At 33.5% G+C, this 14,246-nt stretch overlaps 1 protein-coding gene across 1 annotated transcript; it reads left to right on the top strand.

Annotated features, from left to right (window-relative positions):
- The first annotated feature begins 9,653 nt into the window (after positions 1-9,653).
- Positions 9,654-12,085, top strand: LOC133309599 (pentatricopeptide repeat-containing protein At3g04760, chloroplastic-like). The gene has a single exon (XM_061510400.1). The coding sequence runs from the start codon at positions 9,738-9,740 to the stop codon at positions 11,472-11,474; it is 1,737 nt and encodes a 578-aa protein (XP_061366384.1). The 5' UTR covers positions 9,654-9,737; the 3' UTR covers positions 11,475-12,085.
- The last annotated feature ends 2,161 nt before the right edge of the window (positions 12,086-14,246 follow it).

Consider the following 14,246-nt stretch of genomic DNA (forward strand, 5'->3'; position numbering starts at 1 on the left):
ACATTTACTCATGCATACACATATTAGAGATGGTTCACTTTATATATTTTTCTTTTCTATCTCCTCTAACATGTGTATGCATTAAAAAAAAAAAATCTCATATGAAAGTCAAATTTTCACTGAGTTGTGTACACAATTACTTATGCAAGAATGAAAGGGATCACGAGAGTATATTGATATTTTAATCCCCAAGCTAATATAATGATTTTTATAATATTTTAAATATATATATAATAATAATAAATAAAATATAAAATATCTTAGATATTTAGATAAAATATCTTAAATGTAATATTTTAAAAAATATATAATAATAATAAATAAAATATAAAATATCTTAGATATTTATAAACGTAATGATTAAGATTCCTTAGATATTTATAAAGGTAATACTTACATTCCTTAGACTTTTATAAAAAATAATGATTACATTTCTTTTTTGAAAACTATACCCCCCCCCCCCCCCCCCGGGGTTTAGAAACTTAGGAAGAAGAGAGAGAGAGAGAGAGAGAATGAGAGAAGAAAAAGAAAAGGGAAGATAATATTGGGAGTAAAAAACTTATTTTCTCCTTTACTTCAAAGTAAATTTTTAGATATTTTAGAAAGCTATGTTAGTTATGTTTTTATCTATGTTATCTTGAAAGTTGGTATTTTAAAGTTATTTCTTTAAAAGTTGTAAATATGTCGTTACTCTGCCAAAATTATTTTATGAATTCTTTTTACTCTTTTACTTTGTTTTCTATATTTGGCTTTGTGAAATTTGATGAATTTACTAGATACGAGAATGATCTTGAATCAAGTTTATAGAAATTAAATAATTTCTTTGGTACCAAATAAATACTAATGGAATATGTAATCTTTTACTGAATGATTCTGATGTGACTGACCCATAAGGGGATCAGAATAGTTATAGGGTAAGGGACGCCTTATCATGGCTTGAGCTCCGCCATATAGAACTTTTCACATACAGAACCCACAGAGTTTAGGCGCTCCAAAATTGAACATTAGTCATTTCAGTTAAATATCACATATTCCTATATATGTATCTAGAACCCACAAAGTTTGGGTAGAACCCACAAAAGTTTGGGTATGACTGAATGAAGAACCCACAAAGGTTGGGCTTATATTTATTGTTTATGATATTATTTTCTTATTATAAATTTTATTCTGTGAGAATGATATTTTCCACTAAAGTGGCTGGATTGGTTATAGTTCGAAAACCCCAATATTATTGAGATTTATCTCACGTGTGTTTGTTTTTATGCTAACATTTTCAGAGTAAACAAACTAGTATATGTAGCTTTGGAGTAGAATAAAGCATCATGGCTAAAGACTTTGAAGACTATACGGAGCTTAGTGGAGCAAATTAATAGAAAGAAAACGTTTATCTTTAGTTTAGATTATGATGTATTTCTGATGTAATAGTGAACTTGACTTTTGTATAATTAGATTTTATGGGTATTTTATCATATGTCTTATTTCATATTTGTTGCGTTAAAATTTCACTTAAAAATTAATGTGATATTCTCTATGCTAGTCAGTAGTAGAGGATGTTACATTTTATGGTATCAGAGCAGCGGTTCAGGTAAATAAAAGACCTAAACCATTATAGTTGCTTGTATTTTGTCATAGATCATGCATATTTTGAGTTATTTTAATGAGCCTGATCAACTCACTATCATAAAACAGTATATGTAGATCTATGGCAGATACAAGGCAAATATTTTTTTCAACTTCTGAACCATAAGTTAACCCAGTAACGGATGTGTTTACCCGAGTGGCAGAAGCTCTTAGAGAACAAACTGCGACTAATCAGCAAATTATTCAGGAGCTGAGGGAGGATCGTGCAACCCGAAATCACACCCATAATTCTGAAAGTGAAAATGGACCTAGAACTGCAAATACTCAGGGAAGACTTAATTCTGATTATAAATGACTCACTGAATTCCGTAAGCATAAACCTTCCACTTTTCGTGGATATTATAACCCTGAGACAGCCATAGAATGGGTGAAAGTACTTGAAAAAATATTCCTGGTTATGGACTATCCTAATACTCATCGTGTAAACTTTGTCACATACTTATTGATTGGAGAAGCAGAGCATTGGTGGACAAATACCAAAAGATATTTCCAAAGCCAAGGAACGGAGTTTACTTGGACAATCTTTAAAAATGCTTTTTTGAAAAAATATTTTCCTCAAAGTGTAAGAAACAGAAAAGAAATAGAATTCCTTGAACTGAAACAAGGAAACATGACCATTGGAGAATGTGACAAAATTTGAAGAACTGTCTAGATATTCTAACTATGTACAAAATCAACCTAATGAGGAATGGTTGACAACTAAATTTGAATCTGGACTAAAACTTGAACTAAAAAACATGATAATAGGACACCAAATCAGGATTTTTTCATCATTAATAAACAGGTGCAGAGATATTGAAACAAGTATGAAGGAGATTGAGGGTGCAAGAGAGAAAGACAGAGCCTCAAATCGGAGAAGGAATGAGGACAACAACAAAAGAAGGTTTCCACGGGCGCAAAACTTGGGAAATAATTTTGCTAACAAGGGAGGGAAGAAGAATGTGGGTCAGACGAATTTCCAGATTCAGGTATATCCAAAATGCAAGAAAAATCATGCTGGAGAATGCTTGGCAGGAAAAGGTGTGTGCTTTAAGTGTTGAAAGCCTGGACATATGTTTAGGAGTTGTCCTCATAATCAAGGTCAGAATTCATCAAACCAAACTACAACAAGAGGAAGAGTTTTCACCCTAAGTGGTCAGGAAGCGGCTCAAGCTTCAAACTTGGTTCAAGGTACGGGCTTAATACAAGATTCACTTATAATTGTACTTTTTGATTCTAGGGCTACTCATTCTTTCATATCCTTATCTTCTGCTCAAAAGTTAAAATTACCAATTTCTATTTTAGCTTCTTATCTTTAAATCTTTCTTCCTACTGGAGAAAAGATAATCACATCTCAAGTTTGTAGAAATTGTCATTTTCAACTCGAAGGGAAATTGTTTGAGGTAGATTTAGTTTGTTTGTCTATGATTGATATAGATGTGATTCTTGGTATGAATTGGTTGTCTGCTAATTGTGTGGTAATTGATTGTCATAATAAAAGTATAATTTTCACAAAATAGTCAGAACTTCCTAGTGAATCTTTATTCTTGTCAACTTCCCAACTTAGGAAGAGTTTGTTAGATGGAGCACAAGGATATGTTCTCTTTAATCTTTCAGAAGCAAAGGTTAAACCTGATACAGCCAGTGTCCCTATTGTCTCTGAATACTCAGAGGTTTTTTCCAGGTTTACCCCCAAACAGAGAAATTGAATTCTCCATTGACCTAATACCTGAAGTAGGGCCAATTTCTATTGCACCCTACAGGATGTCACCTGTAAAGCTTGTTGAACTAAAGAAACAATTAGAGGAACTTTTATCAAAGTAGTTCATCAGACCAAGTGTGTCACCTTGGGGAGCACCAATGCTCTTTGTCAGGAAAAAAGATGGAAGTATGAGGTTGTGTGTGGATTATAGGCAACTAAACAAAGTCACCGTTAAAAATCAATATCCTTTGCCTCATATAGATGACCTTTTAGATCAGTTGAGAGGAGCCACAATATTTTCTAAAATAGATTTAAGGTCAGGATATCACCAGATCAAAATTAAGACTGATGATAATTCCAAAGACAGCCTTTAGGACTAGGTATGGACATTATGAGTATTTAGTTATGTCTTTTGGATTGACAAATGCTCCAGTAGTATTTATGGTTTATATGAATATAATTTTTAGACCTTACCTAAATCAAATTTTAGTGGTGTTTATAGATGATATTTTAATATATTATAGGAATAAAGAGGAGCATAAGGAACATTTAAGAATAGTTTTTCAAATTTTGAAAGATAAGCAATTGTATGCCAAACTTTCAAAATGTGAATTATAGATGGAAGAAGTTAAGTTCTCGGGGCATGTTATATCAAAAGAAAGAGTGACAGTTGATCCTAGTAAAATTGAGACTGTAATACACTAGAAGAGACCTAAAACTATCACTAAGATCATGAGTTTCTTAGGATTGGCAGGATATTATAGAAGATTTATTAAGGGATTCTCACAACTAGTATTACCTTTAACTAGGTTAACTAGAAAGGGAGTTCCTTTTGTTTGGACACAAGAATGTGAAGATTGCTTTCAATATTTGAAGAATAAGTTGACATCTGCACCAATTTTAATAATCCCTGATCCATTAGAAAAATTTGAGATTTACAGTGATGCATCTAGGAAGGGATTAAGATGTGTCTTAATGCAAGAAGGAAAAGTTGTAGCTTATGCATCAAGACAATTGAGACCTTATGAGGAAAATTATATAACTCATGATTTAGAATTGGCTGCAGTAGTTTTTGCCCTTAAGATTTGGAGACATTATTTGCATGGAGTCAAGTTTGAGGTTTTTAGTGATCATAAGAGTCTTAAATATTTATTTGACCAAAAAGAATTGAATATGAGGCAAAGAAGGTGGATGAAATTTTTGAAAGACTATGATTTTGAACTTAAATACCATACAGGAAAAGCTAATGTGGTAGCTGATGCTTTAAGCATAAAATCTCTTCACATGTCACATTTAATGGTCAAAGAAATTGAGTTGTTGGAAAAATTTAGAGATATAAAATTATCTGTGACTGTATTGCCTCGAAGTTTAGGTATTAGTGAAATAAAAATAGACAATGAGCTGATAGATAAAATTAGAAAAGCTCAGCAAGAAGATTCTGGTTTAGAAAAGTCTTTGAAACAGGAAGGATTTACCAAAGGGGAAGATGGTTTGATGAAATTTCAAGGAAGAATTGTGGTACCTAAAAAGGAAGAATGATGAGAGAAGTTTTGAATGAGGCACACAACAGTAAGTTCACAGTTCACCCTGGTTCCACCAAAATGTATCAAGATTTGAAAAAGACATTTTGGTGGCCAGGAATGAAAAAGGATATTGCTGAGTATGTTTCAAGATGTTTAGTTTGTCAAAAAGTGAAAATTGAACATCAAAAGCCTTCAGGATTACTTCAATCATTAGACATACCAGAATGAAAGTGGGAAAGTGTAGCCACTGATTTTGTGATGGGTTTACCAATAACCCAAGAGGGATACGATGCAATTTGGGTAATCATTGATCGATTAACCAAATCTGCTCATTTTCTACCAATTAGGGCTCAATATTCCATTGAGAGATTAGCACAACTATATATAAAAGAAATTGTCTTTCTTCATGGGGTACCTCTAAGTATTGTGTCAGATAGAGATCCTAGATTTACTTCTAGATTTTAAGGATGTTTACAGCAAGCCTTTGGAACTAAGTTAAGACTTAGTACAACATATCATCCTCAAACTGATGGTCAAACTGAGAGAACCATTCAAACTTTGGAGGATATGATGAGAGCTTGCATCCTTGAACAAAGAGGTAGTTGGGGTAGATACCTGTCATTAATAGAGTTTGCTTATAATAATAGTTATCACTCTAGTATTGGAATGGTTCCATATGAGGCACTCTATGGAAGAAAGTGTAGATCTCCAGTGTGTTGGTATGAAAAAGGGGAAAAACAGTTATTGGGACCGGAATTAGTCCATGAAACCTCTAGACAAATTCAGATGATAAAAGAAAAACTTGAAAAGGCACAAAGCAGACAGAAAAATTATGCTGATAACAGGCGAAAATCTTTGTCTTTTAAAGAAGGGGAACATGTCTTTCTTAAACTTTCTCCTACCACAGGTGTAAGCAGAACCCTCAAAGTTAGGAAACTGAGTCCTAGGTATATTGATTCATTTCAAATACTCTGAAAAATAGGGTCAGTTGTTTACCAACTTGCTCTTCCACCTCATCTTTCCAATCTCCACAATGTTTTTCATGTTTCTCAGCTTAGAAAGTATGTCCCAGATCCCTCTCACATTCTTGATATAGACTCAGTACAAGTTAAAGAGAATCTTACTATTAAGACCAGACCTGCTCAAATCCTTGATAAAAATTTAAAGCAATTAAGAAATAGGATAATTCCGTTAATTAAAATGTGTTGGGAAAGACTTTCACCACAAGAGGCTACATGAGAGAAAGAAGAAGAATTGCGACAGAGTTTCCCATAATTTTTCTTTTGAGGTATGTCTAAATTTTGAGGACAAAATTTTTAATTAGGAGAGGGGAAATGTAATATTTAAAAAAAAATATAATAATAATAAATAAAATATAAAATATCTTAGATATTTATAAACGTAATGATTAAGATTCCTTAGATATTTATAAAGGTAATGATTAGATTCCTTAGATTTTTATAAAAAGTAATGATTACATTTCTTTTTTGAAAACAATATAACCCCCCCCCCCCCCCCAATTTAGAAACTTAAGAAGAAGAAGAGAGAGAGAGAAGGAAAGAAAGAAAGAGAGGAAGAGGAAGAGGAAGAGAAAAACAAAAAGGAAGGTAATATTGGGAGTACGAAACTCATTCTCTCATTTACTTTTAAAGTTAATTTTTAGATATTTTAGAAAGCTATGTTATTTATGCTTTTATCTATGTTATTTTGAAAGTTGGTATTTTAAAGTTATTTCTTTAAAAGTTGTAAATATGTCGTTACTCTGCCAAAATTATTTTATGAATTCTTTCTGCTCTTTTACTTTATTTTCTATATTTGGCTTTGTGAATTTGATGAATTTACTAGATATGAGAATGATCTTGAATCAAGTTTATAGAAATTAAAGAATTTCTTTGGTACCAAATGAATACTAATGAAATATGTAATCTTTTACTGAATGATTCTGAAGTGACTGACCCACAAGGGGATTAGAATGGTTATAGGGTAAGGACGCCTTATCAAGGCTTGAGCTCCGCCGTACAGAACATTTCTCATACAGAACCCATAGAGTTTGGGCGCTCCAGAATTGAACATTAGTTATTTCAGTTAAAGATCACATGTTCCTATATATGTATCTAGAACCCACAAAGGTTTGGGTATGACTGAATGAAGAACCCACAAATGTTGGGCTTATATTTATTGTCTATGATATTATTTTCTTATTATAAATTTTATTATGTGAGAATGATATTTTCCACTAAAGTGACTGGATTGGTTATAGTTCGAAAATTCCAATATTACTGAGATTTATCTCACGTGTGTTTATTTTTATGCTAACATTTCCAGAGTAAACAGACCAATATATGTAGCTTTGGAGTAGAATAAAGCACCATGGCTAAAGACTTTGAAGACTATATGAATCTTAGTGGAGCAAATTAATAGAAAGAAAATGTTTATCTTTAGTTTAGATTATGATGTATTTCTGATGTAATAATGAGCTTGACTTTTGTATAATTAGATTTTATGGGTATTTTGTCATATGCCTTATTTCATATTTGTTGCGTTAAAATTCCACTTAAGAATTAATGTGATATTCTCTATGCTAGTTAGTAGTAGAGGATGTTACAATTTTCAAAAAGACTAAGTTAATATTAGTATTTTAAAATCATTTCAAAAACTAAAATCATGTTTTCTTAAACTTTTTACGACTTTTAGCTAATTCAGTTCACGAGAGATATTGGTCTAACATGGAACAAATGTTTAATATTTATATAATATATATTACACTCATTTAAATTATAATATATGGATTTAGGTAGCATTAAAAGTTTATTTAAAAATAAGTGTAGTTAAAATGTATCTCCTAACATACCATGTTTGTGTCTTGCTTCTTGCACATGAACAAAATTTTAGATAATCTTTAATGTATCTGGACTATGTTTTGTTTTTGAGTGAGAATATTTTAACTACCAAGAATTCTCACTACTAACTTACTACCTATCATATCATCATTGGATCAAAGAGAGAGAATGTTAAAAAGTTTTTGAAGAGAGAAAAAATGTTAATCTAATGGTGATTAAATAGGTAGTAAGTTGGTAGTGGAAAATTTTGGTAGTTAGAATATCTCTCCTCTTTGTTTTTTTAATATTTTGGACGACAGTTATATCTTTAACACTCTAGACAAAGGTGTCACTTTTAATATCCTAGATAAATGTTTCATCTCTTTACTTTGAAAAAAGTTTGCAATATTTAATGTTTGAGTAGAATTTCAAACATAAAATTTAATGATAGAGTTGGCAACCAACCTAAAAAAACGGACGAAAGAATATTTCATGATAGAGTAAAATATTGAATGATAGGATAACACTGGATACTAACCAAAATGTCACTGTTCACCAACTTTTTTACCTAAATGCCACGCGAATAGTGTTATTTCTCAATCTGCCACGGGAGCAAGTTCGCTTCTGACACAAGCGACCTCGGTTTGCTGACGTGTCATATTTTTAGTTGATAACAAGTATTAAATTTAAAAAAAAAATTCAAAAAAAATGAAGTTCGCCTACCATGTATGCGAACTTGGTTAAAATATTCTTGAAACCGAGGTTGTCTGTGTCAGAAGCGAACTCTGACACCACCAGGAAGCTGACACATCAGCAAACCGAGGTCGCTTGTGTTAGAAGCGAACTTGCCCCGTGGCAGATTGGAAAATAACACTGTTTGCGTGGCATTTAGGTAAAAAAGTTGATGAACAGTGGCACAATGGTCACTGTTCCGGATAACACTACAGTCACCAAAATTTTGAGTGAATTGAGTTATATTTTGTTAATTGTTTAAAAATATTTGTATGATAAATTAAAGGGAAAATTGTGTCTTTTTAAAGAATACAAAATAATATCAATTGATGATAGACGTATGAGAGCTAAGCAGGTGAATGTGAAAGCATGTATTCGAATCTCTTCAGTACTACCTTTGGGAGGGGTTTAAAGTCTTAATCCTAGACCCACTCCGAATCAGATTAATTTCGAAGCAATAGACCGATTGAAATATTTTTAAAAAAAAGAAAAGGATACAAACTAATGTCCTTTTAAAAGAGAGTTAGACACAAAAAAGTTTGGGTCTCACTGGAAAAATAAAAGTGTAGATCTCATATCTTTATGACTATTTCTCTTTTAAAAAAATTCAAAATTTGTGTCATTTAAAAAGACACACATTTTTTCTAAATTAAAATAATAAAATCATTTATTTATTTATTTCAGAGTTAATAAGAACACCAAATTATTATTATGACAATAGTATAATTGTGTAATATTTCTTAACAACAATATTGAAGTTTTAATTTCAAACATATCTATTTAAATAGGGTTTGATTTTCCTACCGACATTTTACGTGCAGCAGTGACAATTTTTTCATATATACAAGTTAAAATATTTCATGTGCGGAATGATAATCATATAAAAGGTAAAAATATTAAATATGAAAAATAATAACCATACACCTATCACTGTTGCACGTATAACAACTTTAAATATTATTTACCATTTAAACAAGGAATCTTGCAAAGGAAAGAAAATTAAAATAATACCATTTAATCCCTATTATTCTAAATTTTGTTAAATTTAAAATACTCAGTATAAAATTTTACCCGAGGTACATCAAATCAAATCAAAATTAATCTCATAAAATCTTATAAAATTTTGTTGGGTTCGACCCGATATATAGTTTCTTTCTTGCATTGCAGCATCAATTTTATCGTGCAAAGCAAAATCCAGTCCTTAATTCCTTATCCGCAATCTTGTGACTTGATATCTTTTGCTCCAATGTCTTCCTAAGTGCTAGGTTTTCTGTTCAGTTATAACCGACACGGTTTGTTCGTGAGGACTGAACCGGAAACACCCACCCAACGTTATCATCAATGACAACAGTTTCTACTGAATTGCTACCTCGAACACTCCCATTTACACCCCACCAGAACCGCAATTCTCATTCAAAATCTAACACCCTTGTTTCTTGCAAAGTCCCACTTCTCAATGAAGGTAGCATTAGCAAGCGCAGGAACCTACCCGATTTCAGTGTTTCTTCTGAAACAAAGCCCAAACTCCCCCAAAACCTCTACTTTAAAGATACCCATCTCTTGAAAGCCTTCAACCGGTCCTACAAAGCAGGCAAATACAACGAGTCCCTTTACTTTCTTCAGCACTTGGTCAACAAGGGTTACAAACCTGACGTTATACTGTGCACGAAACTCATCAAGGGTTTGTTCAGTTTCAGAAGATTCGAGAAAGCCGTTCGGGTCATGGAAATGTTGGAGCAGCACGGCGAGCCTGATATTTTCGCTTATAATGCGGTGATTAGTGGATTCTGCAAGGCTGATAGAATTGATTCTGCATATGAAGTGCTCGACAAAATGAAAATGAGGGGGTTTGCGCCTGATGTTGTCACGTACAACATTCTGATTGGGAGTCTTTGTTCCAGGGGAAAGCTTGAGTTGGCTTTCAAGGTCATGGATCAGTTGTTGAAGGACAAGTGCAAGCCCACTGTGATTACTTATACTATTTTGATAGAAGCAACCATTCTGAAGGGTGGTATTGATGAAGCTATGAAGCTTTTGGATGAGATGTTCTCAAATGGCCTTCAACCTGACATGTTCACTTATAATGCAATCATCAAGGGTATGTGCAGAGAAGGACTGGTGGATCGTGCCTTTGAGCTTATTAGCAGCATAAGTACTAAGGGTTATGCCCCAGATGTGATATCGTATAATCTTCTTTTTCGAGGACTTCTCAATCAAGGCAAATGGGAAGCTGGACAGAATTTGATGTCTGACATGCTTTCTAAAGGTTGCAAGCCAAACGTTGTGACATACAGCATTTTCATTGCTTGGCTCTGTCGTGATGGCAAAGTTGAGGAGGCGGTAGGTTTGTTGAAGTTTATGAAGGAAAAGGGGTTGACTCCTGATGCTCACAGCTATGATCCATTGATTTCTGCATTATGCAAAGAGAGAAGAGTGGATTTGGCAATAGAATTCTTGAATAATATGATCTCTGATGGTTGCTTGCCAGATATTGTGAACTATAACACGATATTGGCCTCTCTCTGTAAGAATGGAAAAGTTGATGAAGCTTTGACTATCTTTCAGAAGCTGGGTGAAATGGGTTGTCCTCCGGATGCAAGTTCCTATAACACAATGTTCAGTGCACTCTGGAGTTGTGGGCACAAAATTAGAGCGCTGGGGATGATTTTAGAGATGTTAAGCAATGGTATTGATCCTGATGGGATCACATATAATTCACTTATATCTTGTTTGTGCAGAGATGCAATGGTGGATCAGGCCATTGGGTTGTTAGTGGACATGGAAAGTAGTGAGTGTCAGCCTACAGTTATTAGTTACAACATAGTTCTTCTTGGATTGTGCAAAGTGCACAGAATTAACGATGCCATTGAGGTGTTAGCTGTGATGGTTGACAAAGGATGCCAGCCAAATGAAACTACTTACAAATTATTGATTGAAGGGATTGGTTTTGCTGGATGGCCAAATGATGCTATGGAGCTGGCTATGTCCCTTGTTAGTATGAATGCTATTTCTCAACACTCATTCAAACGTTTGAACAAATTCTATGGCATTAAGGATTTATCCAGGTCTTCCCAATGAACTTTTTGGTATGTTCATTTTTTTAACCACTCTTTGGCGAATTATAGTTTTTTATATTGGACTTTGGAATTTAAAGGACAGATTATTTCAATCAGATAGTCATTGTTTCGGATAAGGATGGTTTTATGGAGTCTGTGTTTATTGTGCTTTCTTGACGGCAAGGAAGGTCAATCAGATAGTCATCGTTTCTGATGAGGATGCTATTATCCAGTCCTTGTTTGCTGTGCTTTCTTGAGGGCAAAAAAGGTTGTATTCTGCATGCCAAGTTAGATAGACTTGGAGTCTGGAGATGGATTTTGGGTAACCAAAAAATCCGTGACTTTCATAAGGGAATCATCGTCAAGAGTTTGATACTGTTGCTGCGATTTTGGTCCTTTGATTGCACTACAACTTATGGAAAAATCTTGTGGTTTTGATTGCACATTGTAATGAGCAACGACGGAGGGAGAGGGGGATGTTAAGAAGCCATGAATCATGATCAGCCAACTTCCATTTTTCTTTCACTTGTATACTTGCCATATATAAGTGGAGTGGGTAGTCCCCAAAATTTAACACAATTCCAGTATGACTTTTTAGTAAAATAAAAATTTCTACTAATTCTCACTTATGACAAATGGTATCTGATAAAAAGTTACTTAAAAAAATATAATTATGTTATATTTAATTATATTGACTATGCATGTTTTTTATTTATAACATGTTAATTATAAATTTATTTTATTTCTTTTTGTAAGCGTATATCCGGTTTTGTAATAGAAACCAACTCATTACCTGGTTAGGAAAGGAAGAGATTAATTGCCCCTAGGAGTAGAGACAGACACATGAAGAGGATCTAGGATTAGGAAACAGTAAACTGGAGAACTAGAGAAAGAAAAAAAATAAAAAGAAGTACTGTTGTTTTGCTGTACACAATGCTCCACATTATTTTATTCGTACATTCATAGAGAAAAGTATTTGTCCTTATTAGTTTCAGAGTACACAAAATAAATTCTAAATATACCTCATTGCATTGCTTGCAGAAAAAGAGTACAAAAGGGAGTATATATAAGCCCTTACAAATATAACAGAAAGAGAGTAAAAAGCTGAGAGAAAAAGGTGCACATGCACACACCCACGCTACCACCTAACAGAAAAGATAAGCAAAAATACAATCTGACTATATAACAAACTGTACAGCTAAGCAAAAGTAAAAATAGTAATTCTATATGCTAATAGTCCCCCTCAAGATGAAAAGTGTATATTCAAAACTCTCATCTTGGACAATAAAACAGAGAACTGAGAGGGCAAAAGAGGTTTCGTGAGAAGGTCTGCAAGTTGTTTGGAAGAAGGGACTCAGAACGTCTTCAAGGTGCCCCGAAGCATGTGTTCACAAACAAGGTGGCAGTCAATCTCGATGTGTTTGGTGCGCTCATGGAACACTGGATTGGCAGCTATGTGGAGAGTAGACATGTCGTCACAGAACAAGTGGGCAAGGCCAGGATGGGAGACATGAAGATCCTTCAGCAAGGAAAATAACCACAAGATCTCACATGTTGCATTAGCCATAGAACGATACTCGGTCTCAGTAGAAGAGCGGGAAATAGTGGGTTGCTTTTTAGATTTCCAGGAAATCAATGAATCACCAATGAAGATGCAAAAACCAGTTATGGAGCGACGACTCTCAGGGCAAGCAGCCTAATCAAAATCACAAAAAGCATTAAATTGAATGGAAGAAGAAGAAGAGTAAAATAAACCCTGGCCAACCGTACTCTTGACATAACCAAGAAGACGATGTGCAGCTTGGAGATGAGGCTCACGAGGAGAAGCCATGAACTGACTAAGAAAATTTACAGCATAGGAGAGGTCTGGCCGAGTAATGGTGAGATACAGCAAGCGCCCAATGAGTCTTCTGTAGACATAAGGATCAGGAAGGAGAGTACCCGTAGTAGAAGAGAGCTTGAGGCCAACATCCATGGGAGTAGTGCGAGGCTTGCTGCCTAAATTGCCTGAGTCCTTCAGAATTTCGAAAGCATATTGCCTTTGACACATAGAAATACCCTCGGAGCTACGGGCCACCTCAAGGCCAAGGAAGTATTTTAGGTCACCCAAGATTTTAGACCGTCTTTTGAATGACACAATTTATATCATTTCACTCTTATAAAGAGGCGGGATCCACGTCTTTAATTTTTTTTTTACTCTCTCTTTCTCTTTATCTATCTCTCTTTCACAACTTTATCTCCTTTAAAATAACATACACCTTTTCCTTCATTATAATACAAGATTGACGAAAAACATAAATAATAGTATCGGGGTCTGCTGCTTAACAAAGTTTACAAAGAAAAAAGCGAGGTCCATTCTCCCCCGTTGCTCTGTGGGCGGGCCGCTATGCATTAACAAAAATACAAAATTATGTTATGTCAAATATACGATTGAAATCATGTGTAATTTGCTACAATTTTTTTTTTTTTTTTTTGTATTTTTTAAAATCAAATTGAACTTGGGATTTAGTTATGTTGTAATTTTGAGATGTTTTAGATAGTCCCTGAATTTATCCTACTTACTGTTATAATGTTATACAGACCTATAAAAAAATGTCTTTAAAATTATAATAACTCATTTATAAATTTAATATGTAAAGGCTTATTTAAAAAAATTATAAGTATGAAGCTTACAATTAATTTAACTCAAATATTATAAAAATTGATAAAAAAGGTGAAATTTACATAAAAACTTAACTTAAACTCTCAGCATAAATGTTGAAATTATATGTTAACTTTAACTTAAAAATAACTT

Source organism: Gastrolobium bilobum, unplaced genomic scaffold (assembly GCF_033153095.1).
Source record: "Gastrolobium bilobum isolate Gb01-03AN ecotype WA unplaced genomic scaffold, APGP_CSIRO_Gbil_v1 utg10104, whole genome shotgun sequence".
Classification (NCBI taxonomy): Eukaryota; Viridiplantae; Streptophyta; class Magnoliopsida; order Fabales; family Fabaceae; genus Gastrolobium; species Gastrolobium bilobum.

Bases quoted from the DNA above. Each gene is read 5' to 3' on its own strand.
- LOC133309599 (XM_061510400.1), top strand. From the start codon at position 9,738: ATGACAACAGTTTCTACTGAATTGCTACCTCGAACACTCCCATTTACA.